This window comes from Apaloderma vittatum, unplaced genomic scaffold (assembly GCF_000703405.1).
Source record: "Apaloderma vittatum isolate BGI_N311 unplaced genomic scaffold, ASM70340v1 scaffold3865, whole genome shotgun sequence".
NCBI lineage: Eukaryota > Metazoa > Chordata > Aves > Trogoniformes > Trogonidae > Apaloderma > Apaloderma vittatum.
This window is the reverse complement of record NW_009716387.1, coordinates 80,537-92,940: the sequence shown is the minus strand read 5'-3', so window position 1 is coordinate 92,940 and position 12,404 is coordinate 80,537. Positions and strand designations below refer to the sequence as shown.

At 39.7% G+C, this 12,404-nt stretch overlaps 1 protein-coding gene across 1 annotated transcript in view; it reads left to right on the top strand.

Moving 5' to 3' along the window:
- Window positions 1–4,293: 4,293 nt before the first annotated feature.
- GREB1 (growth regulation by estrogen in breast cancer 1) overlaps window positions 4,294–12,404 on the top strand; it is a gene marked incomplete at its 5' end in the record, with an annotated part of 52,053 nt that continues 43,942 nt past the window's right edge. Inside the window, 4 exons of the mRNA XM_009869506.1 lie at window positions 4,294–4,413; window positions 5,406–5,582; window positions 11,762–11,944; window positions 12,262–12,351. Coding sequence (XP_009867808.1) covers window positions 4,294–4,413; window positions 5,406–5,582; window positions 11,762–11,944; window positions 12,262–12,351 — 570 coding nt within the window. The remainder of the gene's footprint in view (window positions 4,414–5,405; window positions 5,583–11,761; window positions 11,945–12,261; window positions 12,352–12,404) is intronic.

Below are 12,404 nucleotides of genomic sequence, written 5' to 3'. Positions count from 1 at the left end.
TCACGAGTGCCGAGTACAGGGGCACAATCACTACCGTGGTCCTACTGGCCACGCGATTCCTAATACAAGCCAGGATGCCATTGGTCTTCTTGGCCACCCAGGCACACTGCTGGCTCATGCTCAGCCGGCTGTCCATCAGCACCCCCAGGTCCCTCTCTGCCTGGCAGCTCTCCAGCCACTCCTTCTCAAGCCCAGCCTGTAGCGTTGCTGGGGGTTGTTGTGGCCAAGGTGCAGGACCCAGCATCTGGCCTTATTGAAACTCAGGCGATTGGCCTTGGCCCAGCCTGTCCAAATCTCTCTGAAGAACCTCTCAATCTTCCAGCAGATCAACACTACCTCCCAGTTTTGTGTCATCTGCAAACTTACTAAGGGTGCACGGCATCCCCTCACCCAGGTCATTGGTAAAGATGTTAAACAGGAGTGGTCCCAGCACTGAGCCCTGAGGGACACCACTCATGATTGGTCGCCAACTGAATTTAACTCCGTTGACCACAACTCTTTGGACTTGGCCATCCAACCAGTTCCTATTCCAGGCAAGAATATAACCATCGAGGCCATGGGCAGCCAGCTTTTCTAGGAGAATGCTGTGGGAAACTCTGTCAAATGCCTTGCTAAAGTCAAGGTAGGCAACATCCAGTAAGCAGGTCACTCTGTCATAGAAGGAGATCAGATGAGTCAAACAGGACCTGCCCTTCATAAACCCGTGCTGATTGGGCCTGATGTTTTGCATATCTCTATGTGCCTATTTATGACTATATAAACTGTGAATTAAATCTGTGGACTGGATTGCAAGTTATTAGAAGGCAGTAGTGAAGCTTTTAAGTCTTAATTCTTGATTCTGAAATCAAAATCGCATTTGAATCACAATCGCGTTCATGGTTTTGATTCTCTAATCACATCTTATTTGTCAAATACAAAATAAAATTTTCTCTTGTGCTCTTAGATGCATTTGGGTGCAGTCTTTTAGGCTTCTGTATTCTGTTTGTGCTGAAGGGCTGTGAAGCTGATTTCAAAAGTTAATGACAAGCATTATTTTTCTGTTAGCATCCAAGTTCTCCAGCACCGCTATCTCTGTGACTTCAGTGGGAAAAGGAGGGGGTTCTGCATGGCAAAGCGATGTGGAGCAGCGGTGTGGCCGCTGGCTCCACTGCAGTGAGGTTGTTCCTTGCGTGTTTATTGTTGTGTTCAGCTCTGGTACCAGCTCCGTGTTCTGGTGTGAACTTTGCAACTCACTCATGTCTGTGGTTAACTGGTTCTCTCCTTGACAGATGTTTAAGGGAGGCTCTCTGCTCAGGGACAGAATGGATTTTGTGGCTGTTGATTTAAGCCCTGGTGCTGCAATCAGTTTGTGCATGGTATCAGCCCTGTGAATAGTCCTGCTGAGAAAAAATTGCATGCATATTGAAATATTTGCAGAACTTATATTTAATTCGTACCTTGAGGAGAGAAGAAGTTCGATGGATTTTGCATGTGAAATGTCTTGATCACAGCTGTATAACATAAAGGCCTAATAAATCCTTTGTGAGAATTGAAAGAATTCCTTAAAGCAAACAATGATGTTTATGGTACCTATGAATAAATTTAAATTCAATAAAATAAGGACAAAATCTTCACAGTATGTCTGTTGGTTTAATGGAGTTAAAGCAAGTTACATCAGCTGACTGCCCAGTTCTGTAACACACAACGTAACAACTACGGTTGTGAGTCCTCTGCTGTCATCATCTTGTCTCTGGTTCTGAGTGCTTGGTTTTTGTGTTCTTCTGAGATTGTGTAAAAACAGAACGTGTGGAACAGACATACACAGACATACAGTTCTTTGTACAGGCCCTGCTTTAAAAGTAAAATGGCAGAAGAAACTGGATCTTTTTTAAAACAAGCAGCAGAAACCTTGATGATGCCCTTTACAAATGACAGCAGCTGATTCTTGTATATTATAGGTACATATTTGCTCTTGTACTCTTTTCATTTTTGATCTGAAAGAGATGTAGCTCTGCTATTTCTTACTTTCCACTCCCATTTCTTGTCTCTATTTTTTCATTATTATTATTTTTATTTTTTAATGTGAAAATTATTACCTGTCGTGGCTGAATAAACCTAACAGTTTATCACTTCCCAAAGAGGGAAATCCCACATCCTGCTCCTCACACTTCTCCTGGCCATGTTACCATTTTCTCCCTTTTCATCAATTTTGGCATTTGTTGTATCTTCCACTGAGCTAATTCTAATACATAAACCCAGTAAAAAAAGGTAGTCACTGTTGTTGGCTTAGTTTTCTGCTGGGCTAACAAGCTGGGATGGCTCGGGACAGGCTCCAGTAAGTGTCAGAGCTGGCACAAAGAGGAGGGAAAGGACTTTATGGCTGGGGAAAGAGAGGACACCCACACTCACTCCTTTTGCATTGCATTTGGATGTTAGTCAGGATTAAGTCATAACACTGAATTTACACCTGACTCAAATAGGAAAGATGGACAGCTTCACTTTTCCTTCCATTCACTTTCAGCTTTTTTTGTCTTTAGACTATGCCCTTAAAACAGTTGTGTGCAACGTTCTGCCCTTACCTGCATGCACCAGGACTAGACTGGGGTGTAAGTCTTAATAACCTTTAGAGACAAATTGTCAAACTCCAGATTTACTTTCTTCAGCTTTCTCTCCGCTTCTTATTTATCCTATAGCTGAGTCTACAATAATTTGTCAATAAAATAAAATGATATCATGAGGAGAATCACAAACGTCCTGTGGGATTCTGAGGGCCTGATGCAAAGTCAGTGGAAGCAAAGACACTGTGTCCAGTGGACACTGAGCTTTGGAGGATGACTGCTGTGTCCTTCATTGTTTTTCTGTTTCAAGACTAAAAGCTGGATCGACAGAATAATGTAGGAGCCTAGCTGCTATTTTATTTGCCCAAGTCCAGACAGCTATTCAGCTTCTTGCTGAGCCTCAAGCCCTTCACCACTCGATTTTGCCAGTGTTTTTTTTTTGTTTGTTTGTTTCTGGTTGCTGCAGGTGGGTCCCTGCAGAAGCTGAGAAGCTAGATGCCTGAGACTTAAGCCCCACTGTGGTCACTTAGTACTTGTGCCCTATCTCTGCTGTATGTGAGGCTAGATCTGGTCTGAAATTTTCCTTAGTTCTGTCCATAGAAGTGTTCTCCTCGTTTACCATTTAGCTGCACCCCTCTCCTTGCCAGCTTTTTCCCATTTGCCATGGGTGTGTCTGAGCCATAAGAGGGGATGGAGCCACTGCTCAGTATGTTTTGCTGGAGCTGTTGAATTATGCATGAAAAAATTATTGGCCTGTGGATGGAGAGAAGGAAAGAAGCAGTCCCTAGCTGAAAGGTTGAAACATACACCAGTAATATGCAGGTGAATTCTCTTAACAAGCAAGCTCTCAGTTAAAAATGCTGATTTAGGTAGTCAGTGCACCAGGAAAGTGGTTTACAGCAGAGGATCTGAAGAAGGGACATCTTGAAACCCTCTTAAAAATGAAGCTTGCATCATAAATTCTTATCTCCGGCATTTGGTGTTGCCTCTGAGACTAGCACAGCCCCTGCATAGGCTGCTGTGAATCGTCTTCCTAGACATTGGCTCTTCCTTGATGCTGTGCAGAAAGCGGCAGTGATTGTCTCAGAGCTCTGGATTCTGGTGGGAGACAGACGGCCTGAGAATTAGGTGTTCTTATCGTGGCTTCACCTGTGGTGAGCCTTGTTTCAAGCAGGAACCATTTCTTCAGTTTTCCTGTACAACATCAAGGACATGGTCAACAGCTAATTAATAAAATCTGTACTTGGACTGTAGCCAGGACATTCTAAAGCACTAAGAAATAATGACTTGGGATTTATACTGACTGTCAATATTATAAACAAAGGGTAGATTTACACTGTTGCGATCAGCAGGAGTTTGAACACCAGGAGTTAGGCCTCTCAAAATCGTAAGGTTAGCTTAAAAATAATAAGCTTTAGAAAATAATAAATTGAGACGTCTTTTTATTTGTCCTTTAGGGTTTTTTTTTTACTTTCTCAGGTGCAGTTGGGTCATACTTTTGAACTTTTATTTGCATAGGAGCTAAAAGCTTTATTTTTTTTTGATGGAAGACATTCTATTGTAAATGTGACGGGAAGTCATAACTTAAAGGAAACAACAAATATCTTAAGAGTTGGCAACAGTAAAGTCATTGTCAAGAGGAGAGAATCCAGTTTGCTGTAGTACTTTCTGTAACTGGGTCACCGTGTTCATTCATTGGTTTGTGGCCAGCATTTTCTGTTGTCTAAGTCATTTAAGCTATGATTATTTGTAGCAGGCAGCAGAGCAGATAATGAGGAAGAAGAAGAAGAGGAGGAGGAAGAAGGCTCAGAATCAAGTAGTCCACCTGTTTCTTACCAGATGAAGCCTCCCCCAGAAGGATGTTGCACTACTGATGGTAAGAAAGGCACTAAATGTGCTGTCAGAGGCTTTTGCCCAGCTGAAAAGGGTAGGATCGGGGCCATTTTCTATATAATTTGTCAGAATGAGATAATCTATGCAGTATAGAAATCCTAAGAATGTCAATATTCATTACCTGCCAGATAAAGTTGGGTTGCTCTTGGTTGCTCTAACATTTGACAGAGTCTTTGCCCGGTGTGTCAGATAAGCATTAGGCTGGAACACCTGGCACGAGGACAGAGCTTCTGTTCTCTTAGGCAACACAAACTTTAAAAGGTTGAGTTTGCAGGCGTGGAGTTGGCTAAAGTGAATGGCTCTATCATCGCTTATTTCTATTTTATGTGTATCTCATTCACTGTTGCTGTAAAAAGCATTTAAAAATGCAGGAAAAGCCAGTGAGAACTGTTATCTCCATTTTTGAATGTTTGACCCAAGTCGTGATGCTGTTAGTAAATAGTCCCACAAGTCTGTAGGCTGCAAAACAACATCAGGAGAAACTTCACTTTACATTTTCAGATTTTTGTTTGTATTGTACAAGAGGAATTTGGTTTAAGTTGAAGGACAGTAGATTTAGATTAGATCTTAGAAAGAAATTCTTCAGTATGGGGGTGGCAAGACTTTGGAATAAATTGTCCAGAGAAGTTGTCAGTGTCCTCTCCCTGGAGGAGTTCAAGGCCAGGTTGGACAGAGACTTGAGTAGCCTGATCTAGTTGAGAAGCGCCCCTTCTCATGGCAGAGAGATTGGATTAGATGATCTCTAAGGTCCTTTCCAACTTAGGCCATTCTATGATTTTATGATTGCACTGGTAGCATTTTTTTATGGCTGACCAAAAGGCAGAGGAGAAAACTATCTCTTAGTTTCCATTGACCTCAAAGGATACAAACTTGGTTTTCATTAAAAATATAGGAAGTCCTTAAAGAAGACAATTGTAAGTATTAAACAAAAAAAATCCTATCAACTTAAAATATATTGAATTGATTTTTTTCTAGGTTTCTGCCAGGCTGGTAAAGATTTGAGACTGGTTTCAATTTCCAATGAACATATCGAGGTACCATCAGGGTTTTTACTTGTTGGTGCAAAGTCACCAAATTTACCTGATCACCTTTTAGTGTGCGCTGTGGATAAAAGATTCCTGCCAGATGACAATGGGCGCAATGCCCTGCTGGGTAAGTGTCCATCATTGCAGTAAGTGGATTCTTCTGCAGGCTACGATTTATAGCTAACCTTTTTCTACAGAGTGAGTGCAGCAGATCTTATTTCCATTCCACATCTACAGAAATGCTCAGTGGTAATGCACAAGGTAACAGCTCAGAGCTGGCTGCGTTTGCTTTGGAAAGATACAGTGTGAATAGAAGTGCTTCATCACCTTCTATCCGTTAGGCCAAGGCGGAATGTTGTCCCATCCATTTCTGTCCTGTTTGCTGGAACTGCACACCTGGTAACTGGACTAGTTGAACTGCTGCCCGTGCCTGCTTTAGCTTTCCAGATGCTGACATAGACAGCCTGTAGGTCTGTCAAGTGGAACTTTCAGGCTACTATATACATGTAAACGTATGATGATACTTTGGACTACCAAAATTTCGTGCCTTTTTGATTTATCTCTTTCAGACAGAGATAGTATTCTCCACTGTGTTTGAACAATAGCATGGGTTCTGCATACTAATATATGACTTTTTTATATTATCACAGTATAAATAAACGTGAATAAGTTGAAATTTTGCATGTATATGTGATCAGGTAATACCATGTGTTTGAATAATATTGGTCACAGAATACTTCAATTTCTTGCTTTTCAGCTATTTAAAAGTCTAACTTCTGACATAAAACTAGTTCATCTGAATGAATGTACCAAATATTAATGTTATTGGGAAAAGTGATATATAATCAGAGGGAGAATTATTATTTTTTTTTTATCAGACACTCTCAGGTTCTTACATATTATTTTGTTCATTAGTTAACCAGAAAGTACTGCATCATATATATCTCTGAACCAGTCTGAGCTTTAAATACCAAAAAGAAAACATTTGTTGTGTCTTCTAACAGTTTTCTGTCACAAACACTGATGGATATGACATGAACACAGTTGTTATCTCAGTTTGAGCAATTCTTCAAGGCATTTGGGATGACATTGCAGTGTGAAGGTGCATAATGTAATTCTATGTACAGTAATTTCTTTCCTCATGCGATCTTGTAGGGTTGGATTGGTCACAGTGGGTTTGACCAGTGATTGTAAAAGAATTAAGAGGGTTGTAAATCACCCACGTGTTGTCATTTTAAAGATAAAGACAGGAATGTTGTACCACTCAAGTCATTCAGTGCTGGCACTATTAACAGCTTAAGCTCCTTAGGCTGTTAGCAGAGAGGAAGTAGTGTATTTGTTAATTGCATGCTAAACAAGAACAGAAAAAGGCCACAGGAACATAACTGGGAGGTTTTTATGCTACTTGCATCCTCAGCTTACTTATTTAATACATTTTAGTTTCCTGAAACCATTGAAATGCTTATTTTTGGCTGTTGTTACATACTTAAACAGCAGTGAACCACATTCTTTTGCAAAGAATTTGAGTAATTCTCTAGGATGACTTTTAAGTTTTCTATAATAAGCTTAAATATGAGCAAACTCGTATACTTCAAGATCCGAAGTCTTGATCTGGAAGCTGGAAACAAAATAACGTTCCTGGTCCCTAATCTAACAAAAGACCACTATCTTATTGATGTGAGAACAGCAAACAGTAGACAGAAATGATCATTTGATTCCAGTTTTCATACACTGATCCAAGTCAAATCAGAGTAAATAAAGTTAGAAGCAGCCATGAATAGTCTCACAGTTTCAGACATGTAGTGAGATAAAAGACAGAACCATTCTTGTTTTAAATTCTCTAGTCTGTTGGTATAACACAGTGACCTCTGTCTTGTGATAGATTTAAGTTGAAAACCTTTCGTATGAAGAAGGGAAGCTCTTTTTATTGTCTTGCTTTTAAAGTAAGGATCGAAGTTTTGGTTTTGGTATTCTTAGTTTAGGCTGTTCTCCTTTAATCATGTTGTTTGAAACAACGGGGGAAGTGGCGCCTTCAAGCTTTGTTAAGTTTAGAGGGAAATTGAATTGGATTTATTTTGAATTGAAATGAGCTGTCATCGCGAGTTAGAGTATATCCCACACTTTGGGTAAGGCTTATTGGTGATACAGGCACATTACTTGCAACCTTTCAACCCTATTGTTTTTGCTTAATTTCATGCTTTTTCTCTTAGTATCCTACATTTTTGTAGACAGCTGTTACTCAGCACTGTAGATTATTTCCAAAACAATTCATTTGATGGGAAAAAGCACTAATGTAGTACCTGATAGTTTCCTCATTTCTCTTGGTCTGCTTGCATATATTTCTGAAGACGCCTGTGAAAATTCCAGAAGAAAACAGGAAATGTCTTGGTAGTTTCTGGGCCTGATTTTGCCTTATGGTCTTGTTCACATTAGGGGCTGTTGATGTGCCGCTGGGGCACATGCCAATTTATTGATTATGCTAATAAGTTGCCCCACCATCAAGGCATATGTGCTTGTGATTTGAAAGTCATTTCTGCTGGAGGTTGTTTTTTGCTTTGTTTTTACAACAGACATATTATTCCATAGGAAAAATACCCAACACCCACAAAACAATTTTCTGGAAAAGACTATATTTTTTGATAACAAAAAGTTGCCTGTGTCTGAGCATGTACCTTATATGATTCTGTTAATCAAGTTAGATCACAGGCTTAACTGCTCTGCAGTTTTTTGCTTTTAGGAAATCGTTTCTTGGGGTTTATATGACATAAAGGAATGCTTAAATGGAGGAAGCACTGCTGTGATAGTGTGATATTTATTGTTTCCTGATAAGAGCAGCTAACATGTACCACTCCCAAAGGTTTTTTCTCTTTTCTTTTTTTTTCCCAGTTCTCACTCTTAAGGAGTCTCTCATGATAAACAAAGCAGCTATTCACCCATCATTTTCTTTCCCAAAAGACCAAACAGCTGCCCACTTTCCTAGCAGTAAATAAGAAATCCTTTTTTTTTTCAGTGGGTTCCTGAGGTCAGAATGACAGACAAATAGATTAGTTTTCTTGCATTTCAAGCTGTGTGTAAGATAAAAAAACACTATAGTGTAATATCTTGCAGCTGCTTCTGTTAAAATGTGCGATGTTCTATCAGACTTTTATAATAGTAGTGAGTTTTCATACAATGGAGCTCTCCAGCTTGACTATATTGATTTAATTTTTTTTTTTAAATTTAGGACTTCGGTCTTCACGTGGAATGGTACAGAATAGGTGGGGAAAACATGAAGCATTGCCAGTGTTTGTGTGCTTTTTATCAACTAGAACTGAAAAGAAGAAATACTTTTACTGAGAAATTGAAAATATAATCACTCTTTGTTTAAGCAAGCTGTCAACAGCCCACAAAAATATTTGCATTAATTAAAACCTTGTTATTCATTTAAAAGAGAAACAGGAAGAAAACTTTCTGCCAATTTATCAAAGATTAGATTATGAAATATTAGATGGATATCCTTCCATCCTGAAGCCCTCTTGTTATCCCCAGCACAAGCTTGCTGTTGTTCCGAGGGAACCATTTCCCCAGTGGGAGGTAGGTCAGGTTTCATACCCTTTTCGTCCAAGGTCCCTCTTCTGAGCACAAGGTTCCTACTGTGGAAGAGCTTTTTAAATTATGGGGAATCGATCATTGTGATGTGAGCAAATTCAAGCAAATGCATGTGATAAAATACCAGATACAATCAAAGACCTTCTGATTAAACAATCTTCAGAGGGTAACGGCCTTAAGTCGCTACTGAACTGAGCTGGATGTGAACTGGTGACCTAAAGGTGAAAGGCTTTTAGCCCCTAAACTCCAGGCATTGATTTCTAATTCTCTTGTGAAATCAATCCTATGACATAGATATATTGAGTCACCTTATGGCTGCCCCGACTCCCCTGACCTTTGTCCTCTCTATAATGTATTGAAGAATATTTAATGCAGCTTGTTTATGAAACAAGCTGCCCCCTCTGTTAGCTGCTGCCTCGGGCCATGGCACATGAACAGGGCATTCAGAGAAAAGAGGATGGTGAAAGGTTTGGGATCTCCTGTGTTACTCAGTCTGCAATTTATTGCATCGGAATTATAAGATCATGCTGTGTTCTGTCTGTATTAACGAAGCAATGGCTCTCATCAGTTGGTCTGAATGAAGGGGATGAAGAACAGCGTTGGTGGGAGCTTGCAAACAAGAACTCTTTAGTCTGACTCAGAGGAGCTGGGGGAGCTTGAGGTGAAAGATGGTAGTCTGACTTAAACGGAAAAATAAAAAATAAATTTCTAAAATGTTCTCTGAAAACTTTTCAGAAAAAGTGGACAATTTAGAACTGTCTGATCCTTACTAGACCTCACCTCTATGCTCTGTGCAGTTTAAACTAGTTTTCCAGTAGCCCTCACAGAGTTAAATATAGGTGATTAGGGCAAAAGGTTATTTCAGGTTGAAGTTATTGCTAAATCTGGCTTAGGCAGATGATGATTGACAAAAGTTATCAATGACTGATCTACTTGAAAAGATTTTCTGTTCAACTTCTGTTGAACAAATATTTCTACCTGTGGCTTTGGCAGGTTGCTGGAGACTCCCAGAAAAATTCTAAACCCTTAGAAATTTGCAGGAACTTCTATTTTACTTTAGGAAATGCTTCTTTCATACTGGTGTTTGACAACATGTGAGGGCTTGTGAGTAGCAGCCAGGCAATAATTGCAGTGCTGCTGGTCATAATCTGTGTGCTGCCAAATTTGTAGGAAGTTTCCATTTACTAGCAGAATCATTTTTCGTGATTTCTCAATCTGCATAAAATGCATGCAAGCTCTTCAGCTTTTGCCACATCCATTCTTATTTTGTTTCCTTTTGTTGTTGCTTTTATTGCAGCTACTGAAGGCTCTGTGATGTTAGACAGATGCTTTTGTGCTGACTGATATAAAACAGAAGATTCTGCAGAGTCATGACTTGTCCTGATTTTATGAGTCATAATGACCTTTATCATCCTACCAGCCGGGATCAGAGAGATCATAGGCAGCTTTCAGCAGTTGCTAGACACTTGTTCCCATGGAGACCAGACCAACTTCCACATGAACTTAGGTTTTTAATAAATTCTTTTGAGCCATTTGAAAACTAACGAAAGTGCTCGGGTTATAAACTAAGCAACAGGTGTTTACAAAGCATTATAGTTCAGTGCTTGTATTTTACATAAGGGAAAACTCATTGTCAACTAATTTGAAAACTTAATCTGTTTGAAATATGTGATTGAAATAATAATTTTCCTAAATGACTCTTAGTTTTATCTACTATATTGTGAATCCTTTAATCCAGATATTTATTTCCATGGGGAAGATTGTCTTCTAATTGCACACTGCAGGATTTCTTTGTAGATAATGAGTATCTTCAGAGAGTTGCATTCGTCTGATGCAAGATGGAGATTTAACAGGAAAATGGACAAAAAAGTCTTTTAAGAATCAAAAGGCAGATAGTCAGCTGTGCAAGGAATGCCCTTTATTTACGATGATAATGACATCACCGTCATGAGCCCCTCTTTGAGGCTCAAACTGTGTATCTCAGAATGAGAGGAAATGGCAGTAGCCCTGGAAATGCCCCATCAAGCCTGACTACAATGAGCTTCTTTACGTGCATGGACTGTGTCTCTGTCGTGTCTATAAAGTTGGAGGCACTTTGTTGCCGCCATCATAAATAGCTGAAACTGCTGTGAAGTGCTAAAACAGTCCAGCCATCATTTCAAAAAGCTGCTTTAATAGCCCAGGAAGACTTTAGTGTTATTTCCTCTCTAAAAAAAAAGCATCTATAATAGGAGCTTCGTCCTTAAAAATACTTACATCTAATTAAATATAGTAGATTCAATATACTTAATTTCTTGAGACTTAATTGCATGTTTCATTTCGATGAAAGCTGAAATAGAAGCGAAACGTGTGCTTGTTATGGTGTTGAATAGGTCCGGGGTTAAGCATGTGATTCAGTACTCTTCAGTTAGAAATGTGTCAGCTTTATGTTTCACAGCTAGGTGATAAATAGGAATTGTGATGTTTTTCTGCTGGGAGAAACTGAAAAATATGGCCCATTTTATGTGTTCTGTGAACATGGGATTCCGTTTTTGCAGTCTGGTAGCCAAAGTGCAGCACAGTGGACTTGATGTAATAGTTTTTTGAGGAAAATGTTAATAAAATGTTTACTCTGTGAAAAAAAACATACAGCTTTTCTCCAGGAAAGAGTCGTGTTTGGGTGTTATTAATAGTGGCCCGCCTATCTCATTGGGTTATATGTATTGTTTATTTTATCAGGCTTCTCTGGCAATTGTGTTGGCTGTGGCAAGAAGGGTTTCTGCTACTTTACAGAATTCTCAAATCACATTAATCTTAAACTGACCACTCAACCCAAGAAACAGAAACACTTAAAGTATTATCTGGTCAGGAATGCACAGGGAGCTCTGACCAAAGGATCTGTAATCTGCTGGAAAGGGGCAGGTAAGATAATGAAGCTGTCTTCCTTGAGCTCTGGTTTTCATCATCCAAGCTTAACTATCACAGAGACTGGCGTCTGTGTAAAACCTTAGACAGAGCAGTTGAAAGAAAGACTCTGTAAAGCTAGGTGTTTACTAGAGGAGCTGTAAAAAGCAATTGACTGGCCTAATATGAGGATGGCATGTCTGAAGATGTTGGATCCTCCTTTATGAGTGCCATAGCCTTTAAGTAATTAACATGTGAAATTATTGACTTAAAACATGCACGGAAAAAGCAGACGCCGCTCTTGTCAGGGAATAAGATTTTTCTTTTTTGTTAAGAGTTCAGAGGCCGGCAGTCTTCATCCAGCACCTGCTCAAGCACGTTGTTCCAACTGCCAGAAAGTTCGGGGCTCTCGGGAAGCACCTCAAGTGAGCTGCTCCCAGCAGCAAACCCAAGCGCCCCAGCTGGGACTCAGCCAACA